At 37.6% G+C, this 11,385-nt stretch overlaps 2 protein-coding genes across 2 annotated transcripts; both read right to left on the reverse strand.

Annotated features, from left to right (window-relative positions):
- Window positions 1-729: 729 nt before the first annotated feature.
- On the reverse strand, window positions 730-7,240 carry LOC147763845 (uncharacterized). The gene is made up of 2 exons (XM_086996935.1): window positions 5,566-7,240; window positions 730-1,563 (listed from the first exon to the last, which is right to left on the reverse strand). The coding sequence occupies exons 1-2, from the start codon at window positions 6,518-6,520 to the stop codon at window positions 1,289-1,291; spliced, it is 1,230 nt and encodes a 409-aa protein (XP_086853061.1). The 5' UTR covers window positions 6,521-7,240; the 3' UTR covers window positions 730-1,288.
- A 659-nt stretch (window positions 7,241-7,899) lies between these two features.
- Window positions 7,900-11,030, reverse strand: LOC106178773 (alpha-ketoglutarate dehydrogenase component 4-like). The gene is made up of 4 exons (XM_013562101.2): window positions 10,865-11,030; window positions 10,331-10,397; window positions 9,855-10,048; window positions 7,900-8,306 (listed from the first exon to the last, which is right to left on the reverse strand). Exons 1-4 carry the CDS (start codon window positions 10,889-10,891, stop codon window positions 8,289-8,291), a joined length of 306 nt encoding a protein of 101 aa, XP_013417555.2. The 5' UTR covers window positions 10,892-11,030; the 3' UTR covers window positions 7,900-8,288.
- Window positions 11,031-11,385: the final 355 nt, after the last annotated feature.

Below are 11,385 nucleotides of genomic sequence, written 5' to 3' on the forward strand. Positions count from 1 at the left end.
TCAGTATGACAACTCATTTATGTTTACACAAAAGATAACTTCTAAACAGCTACATTCTATTTGATTTTACATTTTTCCTTTATGTAAGTACAGTTCTTTTGGTAAAGTGGGAACCTTATTTGTCCAGCTACTACCATTAATATTCATAGGGTGCACAGTAATAATATCAATGAACTCGTTGTTTGTTTCCATTATGTTTAAGTATTACTATTTGTTGATACGTTTTCTCTAGCAATATCCATTAGGGCTTTTAACTGATGCATATACATTGCTCCCTGGACTGATCCCTGTCAGACCAAGACTCTAGAAGATTTTCTAACATTTTTACTTTGAACATCCATTAAAAGCATCCACTATAAGTGCGATGACAAAGTAGGAAGGTACAGACATTGTGTTTATGGTAAATGTAAGACCTAAGCCACGTTGGTAAAAACTGACAAATCCCATAAAGACTAAGAAGGTCAAGGAAAAACAAAAGTTGGTGGAAGTTGGTGGTATAAGTACAAAATATACTGAACCTTTTGTAGTATGTACAAATGAGGATTGGGGGTTTGCTGAAAGGTATGACCATAAAAATAAAAATTAGAAAACAACATTTACTATAAACTGTTTTATTCAAAGTGCTGGCATACAATGTATACAATTGTGGCGGTTTTTTTTGTTATTATTTCATTTTTGAAGCTTTTGATTTGCATTTTATTTTATTTGACGTTAATATATTTTTCCTGCCTTTTTTTTCTATTTAGCATTTGCTTCCTCGATATTTCTTCCAGTTATGGTAATTCATTCAATTTGTTCCTTTGTGCTGATACTGATATTTTACGTTTGTGATTTTCTAAAATAACTCCATTCATCCAATGCACTGTGTAGCTTTCACAGACACTAACGTCATATTTTGTGATGCTTACCAGCAGGCTGCTTACAACAGTATTTGTTAAATTTTACTATGTGTTGTTCTTGGATGGACTGTTTCCCAACTTCACAACTACTTACTTTGGTACCCAAGAAATTAAAGATGGAAGTACAGGTTGTGCACAGCCTCATACAATGCAGAAAGTGCCTGCACCTCTGATTGCATTCAGCAAAAGATGTAAAGAAGAGGGTATAGATGGTACCTTAGTTTGTTGTTGTTAGGTTAGGTTGTAGTCTTGAAGTTTGCACAAGTGCGCATCTTGTGCATTTTTGCATTGCCCTTTTTAGTTTCTTATTATTATTTTGCTGCATCTTTAAACACTATGCACATCTAATTCAACACACTTTTTATCTGTCATTTGTTTGTTACTACATTTTAATTCTGATATCGTACTATTGGTGGTCTTTTTCTTTTCCTTCCCGCATGGGTTTTTGTGCTATGGAATTCTTTCTTGAATCTTTCTGGTATGTCATCAGCCAGTACACCTTTTACGATTGATTTTTCATTTGCAAACTTAACATTGTACTGATACTGTTTATATTTGGCATTCCATGAGCATTTGACAAGCTTTTCTATTTGTCGGACTGGGTCATCTTCTTCCTCATTCACCACATTTTGCTGTGTCAATGTAACGGGCGTAGTTGTTTGGCCTGAAATGCAACGTTGCCTTTGAGGTCTATTTTGCTGAGGGATGAAAGGTTCATGGTACTCTCTCAGGTTATTTGCATGGACAGGGCTTCTGTGCATTTCATTATTATCACATTTCCTGATTCTATATGTGACAGGCCCTACTCTTTGATGTATCCGATATGGTCCTTGCCACTTTTTGTGAAGCTTGGAACTAAGACCAGGCGGAGGCTTTGGTACATTGAGGAGAACTTCATCACCTATTTGAAATGTTGGGTTTTTAGCTTTTTTATCGTAGTGCTTTTTGTTTGCTGTACTTGCCAATTCTTTGTTTTTCTTTGCTTGTTCTCTACCCCATTCTAGTGTTTCCAGGTGGTCTTGCACATACTCTCTGATAGAATTTGGGAGCTTATCTTTCGGCGCCATTTTCACATCAAAAGGTGTTCTCATCTCTCTGCCGTGCAATAGAAAGTACGGTGAAAAGCCTGTTGCTATTCCTGGTGTTTTTCGATATGCCATGAGAATTGCTGGGAGTACCGTTGGCCAGTTTGTTTGTTTCTTATCAGCATAAGATCGAAGAGCTTGGCCAATAAAACCATTTGTCCTTTCACAAACAGCATTTGTTTGAGGGTGATAACTGCTCGTGAATACCTGTTTAACTTGAAAAAGATCACAAATCGCCTGAACCAATTTTGACCGAAAATTTTGACCTCTGTCTGAAATTAATGACCTTGGAGCACCATATCGAGTGAATACCTGATTGTAAAGGACTTCGGCAACCTCTTTTGCAGATTGAGTGCGCAATGGAAAGGCTTCTGGATATTTGGAAAATGATTCTACTGCAAGAAGGATGTACTGATATCCTTCTTCTGTTTTGGGGAGAGGCCCTAAGATGTCAATGTGCCATCTTTCCATTACTTCTGTTACAGGTAGAGGTTGCAGTGGAGCAGGGTGTGCGTGATATTGTCTCTTTGACTTCTGACAGGTGTCACATGATTGTATATACTGCTGTATGTCTTTGTACATACATGGCCAATAGTATTTTAGACGAATAGCACTATGAGTTCTGTTAAAACCCTGATGTGCTCCACCTGATGGCGAGTTGTGATAGGCTTGTAAAAGCTCATTGCGATATTCTGGTGGCACTACTAGAAGGTGCCTTGTTCTGTTTCCACCTTTTCTTCTTTCTGCTCTGTCTTGATGAATGAAATGCAGTGTTCCTCCTTCGTCCAGAAAATAGTTCATTTTGTTTTTACTTTGATTATCAGTTCTAGGGTACTCTGTTGATTTGACATCCTCTATAATTTTTCTTATCTCTGGGCAGTTACGCTGTGCCTGTCTGAGTTTGTCACCAACCTGTGCTGCAACTAGGGGAACATCATACTGATAAATAAATGTTGTTTCTTTTGACTTTCGGAGATCATTACTTGTTTCTGCAACTGCTATGTCTGCTTCATGAAATTTGTCTTCGATGTCCTCTTCATTGATGTTTTCCTGATACTCTTGCCTTGAGAGACAGTCTGTTGGATTTGTTTTTCCCTTGGTGTACTCAATCTTGAAATCATAGGGTTGAAGGTAAAGACTCCATCTTTTTAGTTTTTCATTTGATGACTTTTTGCTGTGTAACCATGTTAGAGGTTGATGATCTGTATAGACTGTAAATTTGCGGTTTGATAAAAAATGGCTGTATGCTTTTATTCCTTCTACCAAGGCTAGGCATTCTAATTCTGAGGGACAGTAGGAACTTTCTTTTTCTTTCCTCGTGAGAGCACGGCCTCCATAAGAAATGGCATGTTCTTTGTTGTTTTCATCCTTTTGACTTAGCATATAGCCGATTGCTGTTTTTGAAGCATCAGTGGTTAATATAAATGGCTTTGACAAGTCAGGAAATGCAAGGATTGGAGTAGAAGTGAGCGCTTGTTTTAGAAACTGAAATGCAACTTCACATTCATTTGTCCACTGGAAACGTTTGCCTTTGTGTGTTAATGCATGGAGGGGTGCTGCTAATTTGGAATAATTTTTAACAAATTTTCTGTAGTAATTTGTGAGGCCTAAAAAACTGCGAACTTGAGTGGCTGTTTTAGGGGTTGAAAATGATTTGACTGCTTGAATTTTCTGTTGATCTACTTCTATGCCCTCCTTTGATAGAACATGGCCCAAAAAGTGGATTTTCTTGCAGGCAAATTTGCATTTTGTTGGTTTTAGGGTCAAATTTGCAGTCTGAAGCTTTTTGAATATAAGCTCTAAATGGTGAAGGTGTTCAGTAAATGTTTTGCTGTATACCAGGATGTCGTCGATGTAGACTAAAGCAATTTTCCAGTTTAGATCTTGTAACACTTGGGACATAATTTGTTGATAGGTAGTACCGGCGTTCCGAAGCCCAAACGGCATGCGTTTGAATTGGAATTGACCGTGGTGTGTGACAAACGATGTTTTCTCCTTAGTTTCCGGATCGAGTGGTATTTGCCAGTAGCCTGAGGCCATATCAAGAGAGGAATAGAATTTTGCTTGAGCTTCTCCAACTGTCTCGTGAATATCTTCCATACGGGGTAGTGGCCAATTTATAGGGTGTGTGACATTGTTCAACTTTCTGTAATCCACAGCAAACCTGTATGTACCGTCCTTCTTCTGAACTAAAACTACTGGTGCAGCCCACTGTGATGTTGATGGCTCTATGATATCATTTTCAAGCATGAGTTTTGTTTGCTTAACCGTCTCTTCTCTCTTGTCTTGAGTTTGTCGGTAGAACCTTTGGCGTTGTGGAAGTGCATCACCTGTTATGATTTTGTGCGGATGTACATCGACTGCTTTACCTAGCTCAGAGAGGTCTGTTGCAAAGACAGAGCGATATTCACCTATCAGGGCTAAAAGCTGTTGCTTTTGGTAGTCATCTAAATCTGCATCTTCTAAGTTGATTCCCATGTTTTGTGCTATTTTTATTTTCCCTTCCTCAAGGTGCATGTTTTGTTGAGTTTGGTGGTTTTGACCCATTTCTGTTTCCATGAAGTCTGCTACATTAACCAATATTTTATCCAACCTTTCTATTTCTACTTTTTCATCAGTTTTGGCTTTCTTTCCAGTACTTTTTAACAAACTTTGATTATCTGTGAGTTTTGATTTTGTGTTAGCTAGAGTTTTTTCTTCTAACTCTCTGTCTAGCTCTTCTGTTTCCTCAAAATTGAAAATATTATCATTTTCTATTGTGAACCCCTTTGCTAGTACAGTATTACCTGAAATTTTCATTGTCGTGTTTGTTGGATTGTAAACTGAGCATTTGACTCTACCATTATCCATTGCGGAGATACATCTTGATATTAAATACTTGTTCCCTACAGGTTCCAGTAATACTGATGGACAACTCACATGCTTATGTCTGGACATTTTGAGGTTAACTGTTGTAATGGTTCTAGGGGGTATAGTGACATCAGACATAGTTCTAGCCAGACCAAAGTGGTTTGGCTGGTGAGTGTGGACAGAAGATTTCCCTTTGAAGATTAAAAGATTTGAGTCTAAGTCTAAAACAGCAGAGTTGGCACTTAAGAAATCAACACCTAGGATAATGTTTCTTGGTAATGTTTCAAAAATGTGAAACTTGTGTTGGAAACTTTGTCCATCTATTGACAGAGAAAGAGTGACTGAGCCCAGAATCCTATATTTTTCTCCGCCCACACCACTGATAACCCTAAAGGTAGAGGGTTGATACACTTTAAGCTCTGGGAGGACTTTGGATAGAAAATGTTTTGAGACAACAGAAACAGATGCACCAGTATCTACAAGAGCCAATGTTTGGACTTTGTTAATTACCACCTGCACCAAATTATGATGCAATGGATTTGCTTTTAATAAGGCTGATATATCTAAAGTTTGGTCCGAAATAAATTTTGAGTTCACTGATTGTTTACTACTGTGCGCGTACCCCTATTGTACTTTGCTTTTACACACAACTTGTAAATGATTGAATTTGCCACATTGGTGACATTGTCTACCTATTGCTGGACACTTATGTTTAGTTGGTTCCCACTTACCACATTTTTCACATTTGTTCAGTTTGTGTTTCGGTGGTGCTGTGTTTCTTTGTTGACGGCTGTATGGCGTGCAGGGCTGTTTTCTATACCGCTGTCGTCCACGATGCTGGTACTCATGTAGAGGTGCGGAATGGAACTGTTGAATATTTGGGTCCACAAACTGCTGGGCTGGATCCCTGAACTGTTGGGTTGGGTCCGTGAACCGCTGGGCTGAATATATGGACTGCTGGACTGGGTATATAAACTGTGGGGCTGGGTTTATGTACTGCTGAGTTGGGTACAGCTGAATTGATTGATGAGACCGCTGGACTGGGTGGGAGGGAATGGTTCCCACTGTTGTTTCTTTGCCCACTGGGTTTTCATACGAGTTTGTGGCCAGTAGAGATGCTTCCACTAGTGCAGCTGCCTCTTCAAGTGCCTGTAGTGAGTTGGGCTGCTTCTGCATAACGAATGTTCTGATTTCCGGTAGTAAGGTATTCACTACAGCAGATAAGGTTTCCATTTCTGTCATATTGGCTTGTGTGGCTAAAGTTCTTTTCCTGGTAATAAAGTCTAAGACTTTTTCATGTGGTTCTTGTTTTATTCTGAATACTGCTGAATGTTTGTCATAAGCAAAAGGGTGTGACGAGAATCTTGTCAGGAATGCTTTTTCTAAATCCTGATAATTGTTTTGAACGTCATGTAACAATTGTTCATACCATTCTTCTGCTATTCCTTGTAAAAACAGTGGGAAGTGGTTGAGTTTTGTTTGTTCATCCCATAACCTTGCTTTGCAGAATCTGTTGTACCGTGTTATCCACCTCGCTGGATCTTCTTTTCCTGTAAAATGTTGTATGCTCACTCCTTGTGGTATTGCTGGCACCTTCATGCTGTTTTGTTGGTCATTTAACCTTTGGAGGTTGTGTACTTGGGGATCAGCTTCTGGTTGAGGTCCTTCTCTAGCTGAGTGTTCCATTTTTGTTGGTACTTGTAATTCTGAATGCTGGGGTAGCTAGCTGTTGCTGTAGATTTTCATTCGCTTGGCATTTTAGTGAGAGGAACTTGGGGATCGCAGGTATCTCCACCACCTAACATAACGTCATGTTCCGCTTTCTAGAGATCAGCATGCAGTGTCCTCTCTCTGAGTACTGACTACTGACTTCTACCTTTATTTCTATCTTTATATACCTTCACATATATAATTACATTACATTGGCTTCCCAGCCAGGTGGGTTGCCAGAGTGGTCACTTTAATTCAATTACACATGCAATAGGGAAGACTTCCAGACTGAGCACTAAATGGCTTCTACTAGTGGACAATAGGTTGATAACTTAAACTGATTGATCAAGGTGAATAATATAGTTACAAGGCAGAGGACCATTCCTAAATACATTTGAGGTGGATGTATTTGTTAATCAAAGATATGGCTTCTTGTTTAATTGAGTTACCTAGTGTGACGTAGAACAGACTTCTTTAAACTTGACCTGTAAACTGATTATATAAGTATACATCCTAAAAACATTTAACCCGTACATCTATATAATTCGGGACACATAATGTTATATAACAACCTTATAAACTTCTGGAAATTAGACTGAATGTAATGGAATTGATCATATTTATAGTTGCTATTTCAATGAAAAGTTGAGAAAACCGAAAATTCATTTAAGGCATTAAATTACAAGTATGACAAGGACATCAGGATAGTAACCAACACCTTTATATAAATTACAAATGGGTTTTCTGAGTGGTAAGAGTGGCTCGGGTTCATTGTCTGGATTCAGTTACAGTTCAGGTTGTGTTAGGTGTGAAGTTGCTAATTCTGCTGGGAGCAATGGTGCTGATTGTGTCAGTTATGGTGCAACAAATTCCTGCCAAAATTGGGGATGAATATATTTAATTAAGGGCCATGAAATAATGTCCAACAGAAGCAAACTTGGTAGGAGTATTACTATGTAGATTATTTATCCAGTTGTTTTTTTAGAAAAATAAATTTAAATCTGCTACTACATTTACAATATAGTCTTGTTAACGCTGTTGCGACTCCCACTCAGACTTCAGCTGGTCTACTAAGCATGCAAATGGAACTATTCTCAGTCTTGCTAATCTGAAGAGTCATTTGATCTTATTACATTTCACTCTAAAAATGAAGGCACTGTTATAATGTTTCAAACAATTTTCAGCATTTTTCCTCTTGGTGGCATTCTCAGAAAAGTTTTAATTTAAAAAGTGATTTTTTGACAGAAGAAAGTACACATTCATCCTTGGTAGATTGTTTAAAGGGTTTCCAGTTCTTCCAGTAAGCACGGTGTGTCAATTTACATACTTCAGTATCCAATTCAATTCAACAAAACTAAACAAATGACGCATTTATTACAATATAACAAACATTAATACTGTACTTTAGTTAACATCTTATATCCCTGTGTATAAAAAGGATAAACAATCTTTTTAAAAACCTAAAAATTGATGTTATCTAAAGCAATGCTTTTACCAGATCCCTCAAAATGAAATTAATTTTGACCAAACTGTTGTGCAAAAAGGAAACAGTAAGGTCCTTTAATTGTGTGCAAATAATATCACTTTTCAAATAGTGTGTATAGAAATTAAAAACAATCTGTTTTCTGTTATGTGTCCTTGCCCAGCATGTCAATATTATTTTTTCAGGCACCATCAAAAGTCAAGTCGGTGAGGCTGAATGTTTTCACAAAAGTTGGTGCAGTTTTTTAAGTGATGGGAGTATTTACTCAGGACCTCCTCTCTGAAATAAAGCAAGAACATATATTACTGTAAAAACTCTCTACTTTGTGCATTTTTCAATAGGAAGATGTTAGTAAAATTGCCCTAAATATTCTAATCTCTAAAATGTCTCTACCACCTATATACAGTAACTGCTCAAGAATACAATCTTGATAGCAAGCATGCTTCACAACAATGTATTAAAACAGATATTGCTTTTCTTGGAAAAAATGACTTTCCTTTATTAAATCTTAAATATCCTGCAAAAACAAATATTAATATTTATATTGTCATTATATATTATAGGTTAATAGTAAATAGTTTTTCACCATTTTCACAAGTCTACAAAGAGTACACTTAAACCTATACACATCCCCCTTCAGTGAGTATAGAGTGAATAGTTAAAATTGATGACCTTTGCCAGCACACCCCTGGGGGTGAAGATCATCACTTGTATTAGTTTTTTTCCCCAAAAGCATGCAGAGGGCATTTCCCCCAGTGTAAAGTTTGCAGACTTGTGAAAGTGATGACAAAAATGGATGACCCCTTACTGTCGTGAAAACATCAACAACAGATGGTACCAGAAGAGACAGGATTGTGCCGAAAGAAATGTGTAGTGGTGTAAGATGTGAAGCTGAGTGGTCATTTAGCTGGAGGGGAATGGGAATGAAGAATATATTATATGTCCAGCTGACATGAAATTCCACACATATGAGCTCTGCCCTACTTAACCTGACATTTTCACACTATTCCACTTTTTTTTAATCCCAAAAGCATAGAAAGAAAAAATATACAAATGTGCAATAAATGTGATGCATTCATCGGACAAATAAAACATTTCAATGGTGAAAAGTAAGCTTTTCACTGATAAGATCTTCCCAAGAAGATAAAAAAAGAATTTAATGAGCCGATCACAAAGCTTCCGGTAATTAAGACTAGGTCAAGTTACTAATAATTGACCATATTAGGCAATACTCAGTTGTAAATCGCTCCTGACGGGTAGATAAGATCCAACCTGACCAGTTCCTCAAGGTTTATTTTTATTGCCGGCCTGAGGTAATTGAATGCCAGCCCTCCTTTGCTTGTGAGATAAGAGGCTGTCAGAGTGTCATCTTTGTCATGGCATTTGTCACTGATAAGTTCCTACACTGGTGAAATAGGTGTATTATTGCCTGCAAATTAAGCATGATTTTGCACCTTAGTATTGTAACATGTTTCCATATCATGTACCTATTATTTCTGCAAGTATTTTCTGCCCAAAATACTGAAAGAAAAATGTTATCTTATTATGTTGTTGGAAAAACTGCTTTTTTCTCTGAGCCCACATCTTCACTCCTCTTTACCTCCAGCTAAAAATGACCACTCAGCTTCATGTATTATACCACTTGATGTCACATGACACCACACTTGCGGCACAATCATCTCCTCTGGTACCCTCTATTATCAAAAGATTATCCCTATCACACCAGTGAATTCCAAATAATATTCACTTGATACCCCAGACATTTGAATTCCAAATAATATTCACTTGATACCCCAGACATTTGAAGTATACTGTAGCAAAACATACTGTTATATATTCCATTTCTTCTATATCAATGGGTTTCCTGTGGTATTTAGGTAGCAGTTCTGAGGGGTCTACTCCAGATCCACGGGGTATGTAGCCTATGGGAGGGGAAGATTTCTTTGGTTCCTGTGAAATTGCAGGCTCAGGTGTTGTTTGAAGAGTTTTATTAGAACTTGGAGGAAATAATAGTTTCATGCCTGAAAACAAAGCAAAATAGAAGCAATTATCAAAACAAAAGCATAAAGATAGTTAAGACGTATGTGTATGGCTAGTCTTGAAAAATATATACAAAAGGACACTGTGTTAATTTCAACACTCATGAGGAAAATATGCAATGCCTGTACAATCTTTCCACAGCACAAAAAAGATGTAATAAGGAATGCACTGACAAAACTACAAATAATGTAGACGTCAAACTTGATTCCCCCCACATTATAGGTAGGCACTTAATTCCAAATATCATTAAAATATTCACTTACCTATACCTTTTGGGTCTTTAATGTTAAACTGGGGAAATTTGATGAGGGGTATATGCTGTTTAACAGCCTGAAATATACATATTACAACACATAATTTCACAATATTTCAAAGAGAAAAATGTACATTTTATATATAGTACTGTAAGGTATTTATCTCTGACATAGTTTTGGAAACAGTCTTTAATTTAAACATTGAATAAAAACATGGGCTTGCTTTGAAGGGGCATTTTTTCAACTTTGAAATAAGTGGTGTTGAGCTTTTCACTGATGGTTTGATGGATTTGGTGCTAATACCTAGGGTTAATATATCACTTTATATCACAAGGTAGCGTTCACTAGATAATCTAGTAGATTCATTGACATGTCAAGGTGACAGGATCCGGGAAATGACTACCCGTCTCTTAAACATTTTCGGGGGGCATATTTAGATATTCTTGTGAAATATCACAAACGTTGATATGGAGCACATCCTTGCATTTTGAAGTCAACAATACACGTGCTTACTTCACAGACGCTAGAAATGATCCAACCTACCTGAAACCCTCTTCCAGCGGCTGCCATAGTATGTGTGTTTTCAAACCTCCTTCACTGAAGAGCTCCAGCAAGCGATGAAAGGCAAACTCGGCACAGAAGGATTACGGAGTGCAAACATAGGGATATTTAAAGCACAGACCCCGATTGATCGAGTCACAGTGGCAAGAAAAGCAGATAAAGGAATGGACAGGTTGTTTTTATGGCATATTACGTTTCATGGTCAAAGGTCAGTTCTACTGAGTTAATCGACCTTTCCCCGCTTGACTGCCTCAAAAACTGGGATAGGGTCCTTTCCCGTACTACGCGCATCCGGGTAAAGCGGACTCGTACACGGAAAATGGGGGACACATTTAGGTAGTATTCTGCGTTTGTTTCGGTTTTCAATGTTCTTACTGTGATAATACAACCTTGGGAAAGTCTTTCAAGCATCTTAAACGACACCTACAGGTAACCACCGCCGTCCGGTCACAGAGTATTTCAGTACGTTGATAATCACTACAGCTGTTTCAGACACAGTTGAA

This window comes from Lingula anatina, chromosome 1, assembly GCF_051362555.1.
Source record: "Lingula anatina isolate TDL-2025a chromosome 1, LinAna3.0, whole genome shotgun sequence".
Classification (NCBI taxonomy): Eukaryota; Metazoa; Brachiopoda; class Lingulata; order Lingulida; family Lingulidae; genus Lingula; species Lingula anatina.

Excerpts from the sequence above, each read along its gene's own strand:
- LOC147763845 (XM_086996935.1), bottom strand. The coding sequence starts at position 6,520 with ATGGAACACTCAGCTAGAGAAGGACCTCAACCAGAAGCTGATCCCCAA. Across the intron at positions 1,564-5,565 it reads GAACAAATGTGAAAAATGTG|GCCAAACAACTACGCCCGTT; the intron begins GTAAGTGGGAAC and ends GTTGCATTTCAG.
- LOC106178773 (XM_013562101.2), bottom strand. The coding sequence starts at position 10,891 with ATGGCAGCCGCTGGAAGAGGGTTTCAG. Across the intron at positions 10,398-10,864 it reads CCGCTGGAAGAGGGTTTCAG|GCTGTTAAACAGCATATACC; the intron begins GTAGGTTGGATC and ends TGTATATTTCAG. Across the intron at positions 10,049-10,330 it reads TAAAGACCCAAAAGGTATAG|GCATGAAACTATTATTTCCT; the intron begins GTAAGTGAATAT and ends CTTTGTTTTCAG.